The sequence below is a fragment of the Dermacentor silvarum genome, chromosome 4, assembly GCF_013339745.2.
Source record: "Dermacentor silvarum isolate Dsil-2018 chromosome 4, BIME_Dsil_1.4, whole genome shotgun sequence".
Lineage (NCBI taxonomy): Eukaryota > Metazoa > Arthropoda > Arachnida > Ixodida > Ixodidae > Dermacentor > Dermacentor silvarum.
The window spans coordinates 63,892,809-63,907,532 of NC_051157.2; the positions used below are offsets into that span (position 1 = coordinate 63,892,809).

General features: G+C 48.4%; 1 protein-coding gene across 5 annotated transcripts in view; it reads left to right on the plus strand.

Annotated features, from left to right (window-relative positions):
• Positions 1–14,724, plus strand: part of LOC119450147 (sodium-dependent phosphate transporter 1-B) — an 86,241-nt gene that overhangs the window by 30,860 nt on the left and 40,657 nt on the right. For 3 of the 5 annotated variants that reach the window (XM_037713521.2, XM_037713524.2, XM_037713522.2), the window contains exon 2: positions 9,871–10,104. In XM_037713521.2, coding sequence (XP_037569449.1) covers positions 9,903–10,104 — 202 coding nt within the window. In that variant the 5' untranslated portion in view covers positions 9,871–9,902. Of the gene's footprint in view, positions 1–8,099; positions 8,120–8,223; positions 8,298–9,870; positions 10,105–14,724 lie in introns of those variants that run through there. The other 2 variants (XM_049665665.1, XM_049665664.1) reach the window with 2 other exon arrangements.

The following is a 14,724-nucleotide window of genomic DNA, read 5'->3' on the forward strand; positions in this document are numbered from 1 at the left end:
GGTTGAAGACAAACAGAAAGCACCGCACCCAGCGCGTCAACGCCACTCGAACTATAATAGCGGACTCGCCGCCGAGTTGCCGGCATCGTCGGCTCCGTTCGCTCACTTCGGGCGGCCTGCGTGCTGGCGTCGGCCAAAGTGCTGCCAAGCCACGGCGACGATAAGATCGGCTATTTATGCCACGTTCTGGAGGCGTGATCCCCGTGTGGACAGAACGCCTGCCGGCAGGGAAGGACACGTCCTTTCTTCGTCGTGATCTGTGTGTGTCAGAAATCGCTCGCGTTTGACGTCATCGCTTCGCTTCGGAACTGCCTGTAATCTGCGAGACGCGGCTCGTTTTCCTTGCAAACAAACTGTTTATCGCTTCGCTTATCCGGCCCTTTTTCGGCAAGCGGCATATCGAAGGCGTCGGAGGGCGACCGCGCGACTTCGGTTGGAGGAGTGTCGCCGGCGGAGACGTCGCGCCCACTGCCACAGCTGTCGTCGACGACGAGGAGGCTGCGGGACTCGAGCGAGATGATGCCGCCGAGTTGGCGCTGTCATAAGCGTTCCGCGTTATCGGCGCCGTTATCTCGACTTGCGCCACTCGCCGTGTCCATTCACGTTGGCAGGGCGAACGAAGGGATGCGGATGTGTGTTCACGGGTCCGATTTTACGCTCCGCGACCGCATATTTACGACCGGCGCCCATCACCTGGTAACTATAGCAGCGCATTTGCTCTTTACGTATAGCTCCATCTTTGTAATGTAATCCATCTTTTTTTGGTGAGGTGTGATGAAATGGTGAGGTCTTTGTGTCACATATCTAATTGACCTTCTGGGGGCGGGGCAAGCGCATTTTAAAGGATCACTAGTTAAGCAGTGCAGCATATCTTATTCTCAGTATCATGATCCAAGCCCCACCCACTTCCCTCTTCATGCAGCCACCACCGGAGCAATTTCCGTTGTAAAGGCAACGCGCATTTGATGAGGAGTGAGTTAAAGAAGCTATATTTACCCTTGCACTTCTCTTTAGACCTTAAGTTTCCTAAATATCGACCTTGTGCCTTCGATCGAAATTTTGTAACGATTCAATTCCAGTTCTACTCCATTTCGTATACTTCATCAAAAATTGGAGGACGCTTAAGCTTCGCCTTTAAGAGTGGAACGCGATAGCGTTATCGGGGCCCGTTCGCATCGCATTTTTCCTTCAGTCGGTTTCACTGCAACACAGAACGCGGGAAAGCCAGCTTACAAACACCAAGCTTACACCGATTCCCTTAAAGTCGGCTTCACTTTCAAACAGAAATACATTGCTGGTAAGGCGTTTTTCTAGGGGCTATATAAGTCGTCCTATATTAAAATGTGAAGGTCCTAGGACCTTTTCGTATTATTTTAATAATTTGCTATTGCCCCGACGCGCGCGCGTGTCCAAAACGCATTAGGCAGGCCAAGTCCCAATTTGACCTGCCGAGGATGCGAGCGCCATCTGGATCAGATTTGCGCAAGTAGCATACTCGAGCGCGCCGCCGTTTGTATATGGTAGAAATGCTGACAAAAGGGGTTTGTGTGTGAGTTTCCTTGTAACAGAATTATGTTTTCTCGCACATTAAAATAACAGTCCGACGCCACCATGTCTGTAGGTTGTGGTTAAGTCGTACTTTACCATTTTTCTGACGGATTTCACTGAGAAATTCAATTTTTCTTCACTAACATCATGCACCACGCAGAGGTCCTGCGCGGTCGGGGTGGTTCGGGATGATTTTCTCCGCCACGGACGCCGACATCCACGCCGACGCCGGATTTTCTGCGACACGGGGCCCTTAACGCTGTCCCGTTAAAATAGCGTAGCCACTCGGGCGTGATGAAAAAAAAAATTATATAGGACAATCGTTGCATTATACAGGCCATATATTGTACGGGTGGTTTTACATTATACAGGTTATGCTCAGTTCCCGAGTCGCCATCCGCGCTGATAGGAAACGTGATTGGGTTCACCCTCTCCCGCGATGTGGCAGGTTTTCCCGGTTTCATTGCTGCAGTTTTGCTGGCACGCTATCTCGTCTTGCCCTTATAGTGTCCCGGCAGTATCGTCGCACGATTAATTGTTCTCCCTGAAGAAGGCAGGCGGACACCGGTCACGGCGTTAATCATGCCCCGGGTCGCGTGCGACTTATCCTTAACTCGGCATTCTCAGGTGAGTGTATTTCGCGATTTCATTTTATCTGTCGTCGTCGTCGGTCAGTTGGGTAACTTGGAACGTGCCGTTCCTACGCTTAAGATAACCTTCCCGTGATGTCCCCTTTGTCACTTTAGTGTGCTAAGTGACTTGCTCGAGAGGATGCCATTGTGTGGACTCGTTACATCACACGCGCGAACTCTCTCGCGATTTAATTGGTGAGCCGCGAACGACGATAAGGAGGTCACATCCTATTTTTACTGCTGCAGGCGTTTGACCTACATCAAGGCCTGCTCATTTTACTCGCCTTATTGATGTGTGCGTGCGGCCTGTCAAGCTTTGTTCTCATTATCGTTGCCAGCCTTTTTGAACGCTTGGTAGGTACTCCGCTCGGGAATATCTGGCTTGGTATTATGTACATGTCGCGGTCGCTTAATGGCTACCGCGTTCATCAGCTGACCACGAAGCCGCAGGTAATCGTCCAATCGAGTAGTCTATGCCATTCGATTAAAGAATTTTCTATTCGAAATTGACGATTTTTTTTTCTCGTATATAACGAACAATTATTGAACTCTCGAGGAAGAGGCCGTCGAAGACTGTTCCGAATGATTCTGCTGCAGGAGAAGTACTGCGGTGGCTGCTCTGAGTTTATGCTGTTATTCTTTCTTATGATGGGCGTGCAATTAGTGCTGATATGTTTTGTTATAATTATTATGAAGATTATTACTGTATACACGTGTCATCCGTGAATCACGAAGCCTTATGGGCATATCAGCAGGCACACGACGTGGTACTCTCACTGTCAACCACAATGCCCAGTAATACCATGACACAGTACATCTTGTAATCACTGCACCACCGTTGAAACCCCGTATCAACCCCCACTATCCATATAGTATCCTGGCTGCAACTTCGTTGCAATGGCTTTCCATCAAGCGACCGTGCCCGACGCGGAGGAGCTGTCTGTTTGTGGATGGGATGATGGTGGTGGTGGTGAAACTTTTTTCCCGAAAAGGGTCCTGAAGGACGCTTCAATACATTTAAGGTACACCTCGGTACATTCATTCTGGGGGAGTGGCCAAGAATGGCCACATACCGATATCACATTATATATACGCAGTACCGTATTGTCCATTGGGCCACATGCCTAGTCGCCCATGTATTCTGCAATGCCAGACAGCAGTCAACAGCAAGTGGTAATTTCGGGCACATGGACCCATGCTGTCTGCTCGGCAGAACAGCAGCCAGCACATAACCATAGTGGCCCAAGCTAGTAGACAACTTTGGTCACTTGGTATGTTAAAGAGGTTAGATACATACCGCAAACTGAGTGAGGTTCCCAAAGAATGCTAATCGAAAAAAAAAATGGAAGTTCCGACTAGCACATGTTCATCTTGCCTTGACGTTTCTTATAGTCGTGAACGAGCGTTTACCTCCGAGACCAGTGAACATAGTGGATGTTGTGAGGTTGTCAAGTGTGTCAGCTCCGTTCGTCGTCCCCATCGCGCTATGTTTACTGCTCTTACGGATCACCAGCAAGCCCAAATAGCAACATCACGAAGAAACGTGTATTCGGACTGCCGGGCTTTTCCCGCCCCCATGTCGCCTACACACACACCACTGTCGTTTGCGCTGGTAATCGACGAAGCTGTGGCCGCTGATCGGCCGTGCTTTTCTCCGGATCGGTGCGAGCTATTTCTGGAAGTCTGCTTGTGTGACCTCGTTTGCGATGGCGACAGCCGGTTGCAAATCGCGCACGCACAACGGTGGCGAACGCGGAGTAGAGTCCTAGGCTGTGTTTCAGTACTTGCCGTAGACGGATGCATAGCCGGCTAAGCGGACAGCGGTCACCTTAAGTTTCGTTCCAACTGTGGCGAAGCCGGCGAAAAGAAACTTGTTCGAGAAGACAGCATCGAAGTCAAAAACGATGCAGGCTACTTTGATGTCTACTGGCCGCGGTAGCTCAGTGGCTGCGGCGTTGCTCTGCAGAGCGCGAGGTCACGGGTTCAATCCTGGTCGCGGCGGCCATATTCCGATTGCAGCAGAATGAAAAAGAATTGCGTAGCTTGCATTGGAGGCGCAACGCTAAAGAGACAGCGGACCTGATAGGCACCTAGCTAGTCCTGGCTTTTGGGCTAGGCTAAGCACTACCAAGTCATCCCCAGTATTTTCCGTAATTTATTGATTATTGATTGATTAGCTATTGATTGGTAATCGCAAGGTACTGGCCACGTATTTGGGCTAGGCTAAGCACTACCAAGTCATCCCAGCATTTTCCGGAATTTATTGATGATTTATCGATTATTAATCAGCTATTGATTGGCTATCGATGACTGACTAAGCTTAAGTAGTCCCAACCAGGCTTAGCTAGACCTAATCCGGCTCAGCTACGCTAGTTCACATGGGTATGCGCCATTGCACTTGGACCCTTTCTGCACTACCGCCAGGATCGGCCAACATTTTCTGTTCGCCGTTGACACATTACGCCCGGCTTAAACAGCTCCGCTGTTAAAAAAGAAAACAAAGAAACACGCTCGTGTACCGTGCATCGGGTTCACGTTTAAGAACCCCATGTGGGCAAAATGGATCCGAAGTCTGCCATTAAGGGTGTGTCTCATAATCAGATCGACCTTTTCGCACGTAAATCTCCAGAAGTCATAATTAATACGTTTTATTGTACTGTCCGATCAATAAGGTGGCTTGGAAACACGACGGGGAGGTCTCCTGAGCACACAAAGAAAGAAAGAAAGAAAAACGTAGTCACGCTTTTTCGTGCGCGTAATGTAAGCGGCGTTGTGTTTTGTATAGGTTCACACAGGAATAAAAAAAAAAAAAGGCAGCGATAGGTGTTTTTGTTGCTTTTTTTGTGTGTGTGTGTCGACGCGAAGTGGCGTCAAATCGCGGAGACGTCTTCGAGATGCGTTCCATTACTTGGGCTCTCGAAGCTGTCTTCTTACTGCCAGCGTAGGCTGTCTTCAACGCTGGCCGGAATTATAACACGCTCGTATAGCTGCGCACCTTGACGTGCATGCTGTTCTGCAGTGAGTGACTCAATGCGACCGCGCGTCGAGCGCGTGAGAGAATTGTTTGTTGTGAACCGAGTCGGAGGCGCCCGTACCTGCGCTGCTGTTAAGCTGCAGCGCCAAGGTGAAAGCAGCGGAGTCGCAGACTTTCTGTGTGCGCGGGAGCTAAAACGCACAATGTAGCTGTACACGTGTACACTTTCCGTTCGTATGAAAAAAATTTAGTCTTGAGCGGAATCCACAGAAACTCGCACAGCGACAGCTGAGCGCGTTTTTCTCGTGGCCTGCTTTTATGCGCATCTTCATATTGAGCTGGCGCTACGATCAGCGATGGTAAAAGTCTGCAGCCGGCCCCTTTTTGTACGTATCCCTCTGCTTTCGTCGTGTTTTCTTTTTTTTTTTTTTTTTGTTAGTGTAAGTTTTGTTATTGAATCCTTACCACACTCGAATACAACGGCAGAGCGGTACAGTGCAGCAGTCATCATATTTGGTAATTCTAAGATCGTATTCAAAAGAGGTAAGTGGCCGTTGGCGATAACGGCCGCATAGCATGCATATATAGCATATACCGAACCATTGGCTCGGCCGGTATATACTATAATTATCCAAGACATCGATATTCCGTTTTTGTAACCTGTAAGCATTACCGGTAATTGCGTCACGACATAATTACCTGAAATTTAAACGTTCTATACTTACATACGTCGGCAAAATACTTTTCCGACGTCGCTGTAAAAAATTTCAAAACTATATATATAGTTTCAACATTTATTATAGTGACGTCGGCAAAGTATTCTGCCCACATTTGCTTCAGATTCGTGCAATAAGTAATTTTTCATTCCAGTCGCGAGCTAGTTTGACGAGTATAGAATGAAGCGTTAAACGGAGCTGGACATTTTCACCGTGAGCAATTGCGCTAGCCTTTCTTACGTAGCGTGGTTTGTCTTATCTATAGTTGCTCTTGAAGACTGAACGCGCAGCTTATCTTTGAAAACAGAAGAAACCTTGGCCACCATCGCACGACACGCGTGACTTTAGAGGTTATATGGCGTCGTGAGAGCAATAATGCAGTATGATAGACCAGCTGGTTACAATGCAGTTTCATGTGCCAGGTGCAACGGTAAACACTATCTGAGGGTCACTCGTGCGCTTCCCGCCTAGGCAAGTAGGCTAATTGCTCCTATTCTGGTGGCGTGTTTTTACGGCGAAGTTTTATACCTCTACCCCCCAATGCATTTGTCGTGTCCGTGGGCAAAAATAACCTATTTCGTGGGCCGACCTCGGAGGTAGTGCAATACGTACTGGGCCGGCCCGCGGAGGAGGTGATGCAGGCTTCAAGCACTCCGCACATAATAATAATAATAATAATAATAATAATAATAATAATAATAATAATAATAATAATAATAATAATGAAATAAATGGAGATGTATTGTCTGTGGTCGATGGATATGCTGGGGTCGTTTGTGAACAGCACATATAGACTCACTAGCAGGAGGCATTGCAATATGCGGAATGGGCAAAATGTATCTACAACCATACACCCTTGACTCACGAGAGGACAATGCAACCGCCTGTGGGGATGTCTGTGCCGTGCAAACGAAAGACGCGATTGTGACATCCACTGTGTTTTATATCTCCAGGCATATCCAAGTGTGATACCGAGAAGTACGTGACCACGCGCATTGCATGGTTTAACCGTGATGACACTACCCCTGTGATCATCGTTGGAGACCTCAATGTGGACATTTCAGAACCGGACTGGAAATGTTTCACTCGGTTTGAAGTGCCACGCCAGTCCAAGTCACTCAACTACTCAACAACGGTCGTGTATAGATTTAACTTTGGCCAAGATTTTTGTCTAAGGTTGTAACCGAACCAATCAGTGTATGTCACAGTAATCGCAACGCTATCGTCACTGCCATTACCAAATGATGAAAGTAAATACATGTACGCTTGTCTAAACGTGTGTGGTGTTCTACAGCGTCGCTGGTCATCCACCTTCACAGAGTGGAATGGCTCTTCTATTTTTTTTTTTTTTTTTTTTTTTTTGCACGCACGAGTTCTTAAGCGGCGCGTCGGTCATAAGGTGAACCGCGGCAGTGGAGCTTTTCTGGACTTTAAGTCGCTCTCAGGTTCGCCATCTCTTCTGCCGTGATCGGCTCAGATTAGGCGGGTCACTTTTTCGATTGCTTGGCACGAGATAACGGGGTGGAATTGTGCGTTTCGACAGTATCCATAATAAAATACCCGTTCTTACTCCCTGGAACTTTGCTGTGGCGTAGGTATTTGTCAGTCTTCCAATTTCCCATATACTAGGAGTACACCATTGAAGGGTAGACCTATTCATTGAAGAAAGGTGTCTCCCTTAACGGCCTTGAAATGCGCTGCTCTGAAGTGGTGCGCGTCTTCTTCGGACACATCGTTCGTCATTTGCAGTCTGGACAAAGGACTTACGATATGTAGAGGTACACCCGCGGGCAGTAGATATACGGTTTTCTGGTGATGGATGCGCGAGAAGTGGGCGATTTAATGCCTTTCTTCGTCTGTGTATGTTCACATTTTTCTTGTGCATACCACGTGTGTTCAGATGAGCGCACTGCGTCATTGCGCAGCCTTGCTTTTGCATAGTCTTATGATGCCTTTCTTCGTGTTCCTCTCTCTCTCTCCCCTTCTCTTGTCGCGCACGTTTAGCCGTCGTGCACTTTGCTTGTCATCTGCTATGAGACTCAATTAGGGTGTTAATAGCTCCTGCAAGGTGTCGCGTGCCGGTCGTTTAACAGTATACACGGCGTTTTACTGCCTCCGTGATGGTTATCTCCCTTCCCTGCGACGCGTGTACAGCTGGCGTCAGTTGTGTGTACGCGTCGCGGAAGGTGCGCAGACGGGGGGCTGTCATCATCATATTCGTCGCCGCGACATTCGTACACACTGGCTGTGTAAGTGGTGCCCGTTTTTTATCGCTTGATTTGGCGTTTTCTTTTCTTTTAATCTATTTTTTTTTTCTTTGAGTGGGCGGGTTGCCTGGGGCCTGATTACGCGTCCCACTTTGAAAATAAGGGTTGATTATGGCAGTTCGTCAGACAGTGCAAACCGGACTTGGTGGTGAGTCGAAGGGTAAGTTTTCTAGAAAATGAAAATGGCGTAGATGTGTCCCGATTCTACGTGGTTTTAGGTTTCACTTGAGCAAGTAATGGTTATGTTAGCACATTCTTCGCGTAACGATTAAAGCACAGCCTGACTTAGCTGCATTTCTGAGTGAATTATTTTAGGACGTCACCTAGACCTCGCTAGACGAGTTGAGGTGGCAGCAGACTTTGATTTCGTTTCTCTATTAAGACAGCCTTCGCACGCACGAACACCTTCGCTACGGATTCTATCTTTAGCGGAAGATAGCGGCATGGAAGGATTCAGTGATCTTTAAGTTAATCGGAGCTTTGCGTGTTTTATTCAGCCTTACTGTGCTCTCCTTTTTTTGTGTAAGATGCTGCAATCACGCCCTACCGTACGTGATATTGAGCTCCCGAGAACAGTGGAGCTCGAAGGTCACATGAACCGTGTATCATATACACTCGGTAACAGCGTCTTTCCACAAGTCGGTGCATGTGTGTGGAAGGAAGTATAGCAGCACTTTCCGACAAATGTCGTTTACGAGGCAGCTGGTCCCTGTAGTAGGATGGCCACCCGACTGTTACCGAGTATATGATACAGGGTTTGTGTGGCCAGCCACTCTACCTGTAGCTTTTTCAACCAGTCATGTTCACCGTAAAACAAGGCGCCAAATATAACGCTGGTGGATCAGTCCGGTCGTTACCAAGGAATCGGGAGGGAAATTTTGCAGCCAAGAACATTTTCAGCGTGTCAGGAACAAATTCCAAGGCGGGGCAAGTCGCCGTTTTGAACTGTCAGTTATCCACTGTTTTCATAGTACGAGTTCTATAATAGTGCGTGGTGTATCTTAAGTCCCTTCGAAGCAGATGTTACAGCGCGTACGTGACATTGACATCTTCATGATTATCTTTTATCCACTGAAAAAAGCTACGTCGACCGAAGTGAGCAAGCAAGGCGTTGCGCAGAACGTTAAATTTGTGATTGCAGAAAATTTTGAGCAGATGTTACCGTGACAAGAAACTTGAGGCCGTTTGATAGAATCTCTCGAAATGCATACAGTGCGCGCCGATTGGCTAAGCCAGCGGACGCGACTAACAAAACTTTTAGTCGGGCGCCTTTCCCTTCAGTCAGAAGCATTCGCGCGACGCATATTTGGATGAATTTGTGACGAATGCATCATAAAATACCGTAATGTCAGCGAATACTCGTTGCAACGTCGAGTCACCGCGCTAGATGTTACGTTTCGCGAAAGCGTTCCATATGTCAACCTATGGATATGAGCCCCGGCTCGCGTGTGGAAATCATGCTCGCATTACGTGTTTATGAATTTGATGGATCTTTCCAGTACGACAGCGTTTGGGTGTACTCGTCAGGCGTTGGAGTCAAAGTTCGTGCAATGAAGATCGCGAGTAGTCATACAGCCTGTATCGGCAATTAGCGACGTTATTGCCGTTGTTTAGTGCTCATCGCATTACTCACGAGCGTTTCTCGATCATTACTTCCAATTACAGTGTCGCAGTCGCGTTTTAAAAAGTGTACGCAGAGTATTTTGTGCTTAGTTCCTGCGTATGCCTCGCAGGCGACGAGCTCTTGCCGAGCAGTGCGTGAAAGATGGTTCCCCTGGATGCGTCAACGGGCAACCTCCTGTGGATCCTGGTGGTGGGCTTCATCCTAGCCTTCTTCCTGGCGTTCGGCGTGGGCGCTAATGATGTTGCCAACTCGTTTGGCACCTCAGTGGGCGCCAAGGTGCTCACGCTGCGACAGGCCTGCATCTTGGCCACCATCTTCGAGATCCTCGGCGCCGTCCTCATAGGCGAGTTTGCTTCTGTCCATCTCGCGAATGATGAAAAAAGTGAAAAAAACGGCGTGGACCCGTAGCAGCTTTCTGAATTTTGGCTTGTTGATGCGAGAGCTCTAAAGACACTGCAAGGTATTGACCGGAATTCGTGGCAGATTGCACATCTAATAAGGCCTGCACTGCTTTCCAAGAATGGAAGGATGGCGTAGAAAATGTGCCGATGCGTGTAGCACGCGCTTCATTGTGACGTAGAACGCGCGAGCTAGCCAAAGCCATGGCAGAGTCCTAGAGCACTGCACGGGCTCGGGCGTACCCGAAGGCATGGGCCCTGCCCGGCCTGCGGTACGTGTTGGGGCCGGGTAAGCAAATCGTGACGTGGGCCCGGACCGATCGAGCCTAAGAGCTACCGGCTCGGGCATCAGTCTGGCGCGTATAATAGGCTCACGTATGCTATTTGCAACTCCGCAAAACTGTCGAATATATATATCAAAACTGCAGCGTTGTAAATTTCTAAATCGGTGTCTGGACGAACCCGGGCCAGGATGTACGGCCTGTGCGGTGCTCTGTATTTGGCAGACGCACCGAGCAGCAAGTGCGTGGAAACAGGGGTCGGTGCGGGCTTTTCGCGCAGTCGCGAAGGCACGGACTGAGTAGCCCGGAGCGTGAAATGCAACAGCCGTTCTCCCGCGGACACCGACTGTAAACGATCTGAAGGGGAAAAGAGGCGCTACGTAAAGGGGAATGCCGGGAAGTGGGGAGGCTTCGGACTGACATCTTTCTCGGAGACCAAGAATATATAAGAAGCTCGATGACTTATGTCTCGCCGAAAACAGCTTGTAAGATGCTGATATTGCCATTATTTTCGTAACGTAATTGCTGTATACTTCGCCAGCATGTGTGTAAATCAGACGTTAATAACACGGACGCGTCGATAATTTGCGCCCTCGGAATCTGAAATTATATGCCTGCGCTGCACAGTGCTGGTAATTTCACGGGCGCATCAATGTATAGCGGTTCGTGAAGTGGCCGTGAACTTTTCGGAAGCACGGCGGGAGAAAGTTTTCTTATCACATCGAACTATATTGGAAATGGCGACGTAGTCAGCTAGTGTGAAAGCGCTGTGGAGACGAAGCGCACACATCCCAGCGGTCTTAAAAGGGCCCTGAACAAACCCTCGGGCTTGGTGAAATAACGTAGTCCGCGGGTAGCACACGCTGCCGTGAAAATGTCGGCCACGTTTTGATGTCGCACGCGGTGCGTGGAGCTCGCAAGCGGAGCGCGAAGTCAGCTTTCTCTCAAACGCTCCCCTTTCTACAGAAGCCATGTACCTCTCTTTTTCGGGCGCTTTAATTCGTAATAAATCGGGTTCTCATACGCGGCTGCTATTGGTAGCTGCGGTCGGCTACGGAGCGTAGATACCGCGGCCGCCGCGGGGTGGCGCCACGAGTCCACTGGCTGAGCGAACTGCGGCTCGCTGAGGACAACCGCGTTTGGCTTACGTTTAGCGCGTCGTAGGCACCAAAACCGGAAGTCTTGGAGTCTACGTTAACATCCTAAATAAAATTTGAACTGCGCGCCACGGTTACATTTAAAAGGCGGAGCGTTGTGGTCACGCCCCACATATGCCGTAGCTACCTTCGCAGTGCCAAGTCGTTGAAGAAGGAACGGGAGTACAGCGGAGGCTGTGTTTTATTGCCGATAACTCCGCTTCTGCTGAGCTCGGTCATTGAAGTACTTTTTTTTTTTTTTTGCGGCAAAGTATTTCTGAAATAGCCCATTTTCATGAAACTTCAAATGCTTTTCTCCACTCGATAAAAAGTGATTCAGGGCCCCTTTAATCACGTGGCCCATCGATAGAGCGTCTGGCGCGTGTCGTCCTTACGACTGCCTGTGACGTCACAGTATGGTCGATTTGCAGGCTCAAGATACGGGAGCGTGTTTCGAAATTGCCGGCTTTGCGCAGTTAACGTGTTACCGTATATCCGGTAAGGCGAGTCGAGGTGGAAATAAAGAGGGCGAAAGATTACGTAAGCCGATAAATGTAACTGAAATATACCACCTGTCCCAGCTAACGTTAGCCAAGCTATTCAACGAAAAAGAAAGAAAATGTTCAAGAACATGGTGCAAGGTACAATTGTAAGACCTACGGTGTTCTCTGACGACCGAACACCGTATAAGTCTTAAAATTGTATCATGCACTGTGTTCTTTAAATAAAAAAAAAGAACATTTTCCCTTTTTTTATCTTTTTGTTACACAGCTTGGCTAGCGTTAGCAGGAACACCCCATACATATAAGCAAGTGCATCCGTGTGTCTCGCAAAATTCGCCGTCGTCGCACTTCTATAAACACGCGGGCCCGATTCTGTCTCTGTAAATAGTTTGCTGTCGTCAGGCGTGTCACCATTACAGCGTGTCAGCCAGCCGGAGGCAGTTCAAAGCCGTCTCTTGTTTTTTCTGCACCCGGCCACTGTCGGTACTCGTCGATTCTGAGGTCTCCAGTGTTGTTTCTACGCACTCTCCGAATGTTGTTCCTGCCGCGCAGCCGCGTCCACCGACCTGTAGCTCATTCCCATTTGTGACCTATAGCGCGGTGGAACCATTTTCTTGCGTTGACGCGTTTGCTGCCGTTTCTTTCCGTTCTCCTTCTTCTACCGAGAAAATAAATCGGGAAGGTCGTTCCTGATTGAGTCGCGCGGGATCTCCAGTCTAAATTTCCGACGGCACATGGGACTGGACAGCTCCCGCTTCTGTTGCCTAGGTGACGCGAGTTCTCTGCCGTGCGCGCCCTGTGAACGTCAATGGGTATGCCGGGTTATCAAAACTGCTTTGCTCGTTTTCATTTCATTTTTTTTTTTACACCTGCGCGCGGCGGTTGCTGGGACACGTACCACAGACAACTCTCGCTCGTTGCCCGCCACTGTGTAGTCTGAGCGGTTATATATGACGTTCTGAGTGGCAAGGTCATGCGTTCGATTCGCTGTCGCATTGCGACTGGCGCGATGGTCGTGGAGGCTTGTACTTCGCTGCACGTTATTAGAGATGTTCAGGGTCGCTAATATTTATGGTTGTTCGTTTTCGAGTGAAACCCGATTTTTACACCCCGAACATGTTTCAGAAGAATCGGGTTAAACCCGATTTCTCCCCGAATTTCCAAACCGCATAACAACCTTCTTTCTTTCTTTCCTTTCTTTTTTTTTCCCCCTTTTTACGCTGCACGGAGTTTGCGGGGCACACGCGCTAGCTACCCTGCCTCAGGACAACGAAGTTAGATCCTGTTGGCGTAAAAATAGCCGCGTTTACATGAACGCGACAACTGGCGCGTCGCATCGCATCACATTAATTTTCTAGCGCGTCGCATTTAATGCATCAGACAGGGGTGGATTGAGTCGAGTAAGTCGACTGTCGCAGTGCATGTAAACGCGATCGCATCGCAGTAACAATTATAGCCAATGCAATTTGATGTGGATCTGCTGCGCTCGCCGAGCTGCGGCGTGGCGAGACGCCGGATGCGTCTGCAAGCGCTGGTTTGCCTTCGACGAGCGACACCGCTACCTTTGCACCAGGGGCATGTAAACGCTGGCGCATCTCATTACCCGTGATGCGCTAGGAAATGTGATGCAATACTGTCGCATTTTGTCGCATTCATGTAAACGCGGCTCCAGTGGCGTGTAGTTAATTTCACAAGCTGCGTGCAGCACATTACTTACTAATTTCCAAACAAACGCCAAACTTTGGAATATTTGTTTAAAAAATCGTGATGTATATCCGATTACCAGCTTGAAACAAATGCCTAGTTTTAACGCGTTAGCGTTTAGGAGCTCGTGTACCTCCCTATAAAAAAAAAGAAAACCAATTTAATGTATTGCTTAGTACATTTGTAATTTAACCCGAAAAAAAAACAATTTCGGAATGTTTCCACAAAAGAACCCGATTTCTCCCCGATCTTTACCCCCCCCCCCCCAAAAAAAAATTTATATATATATATAAACCTGAAAACGAACAACCCTACGTATATTGTGCCCTTTTAGTGAAATGCAACGCTCGTCTACTTCGATTTGGGGCGCATTAAAGAACCCGAGATGGTCCAAATCAATATCCGTAGCACTCCACATACGGCGTCCCTCAAAACCCGCTGCGCGGTTTCGGGACGTTGAACACCACAGTTCAACACACAGTTATCCCGGCCGCGGCGGCCGCATTTCGTTGGAGGTGAAATGCAAAAAAGCCCGTGTGCTTGCGTTGTAGTGCACGTTAAAGAACCCCAGGTGGTAAAAATTAATTCGGAGACCTCCACTACGGCGTGCCTCATAATCAGAACTGGTTTTTGCACGTAAAACCTCAGAATCAATCAATCAATCAATCAGCCACAGTTAATTTTTTTTTTTTTTTTTTGGATTCGGGGCTTTCTGTCGCACTTTCTAATTTTCTGTTCACCATACTACGGCGTGTTGAAGTTGTCTTACATTTACGGACGCTTTACTCTTTAGTATGTCGACCTTCAACACAGAAACAGAGCTGTAAATTGGCCGCAACACTCGCACAGCACATGCAGTTCGCTACTCGAATCTTGAAACGCTTCGTACCTTTGATTTGTTTTAACGCGTGGTTATGTAGTGAGGATAACACATAAAGGGC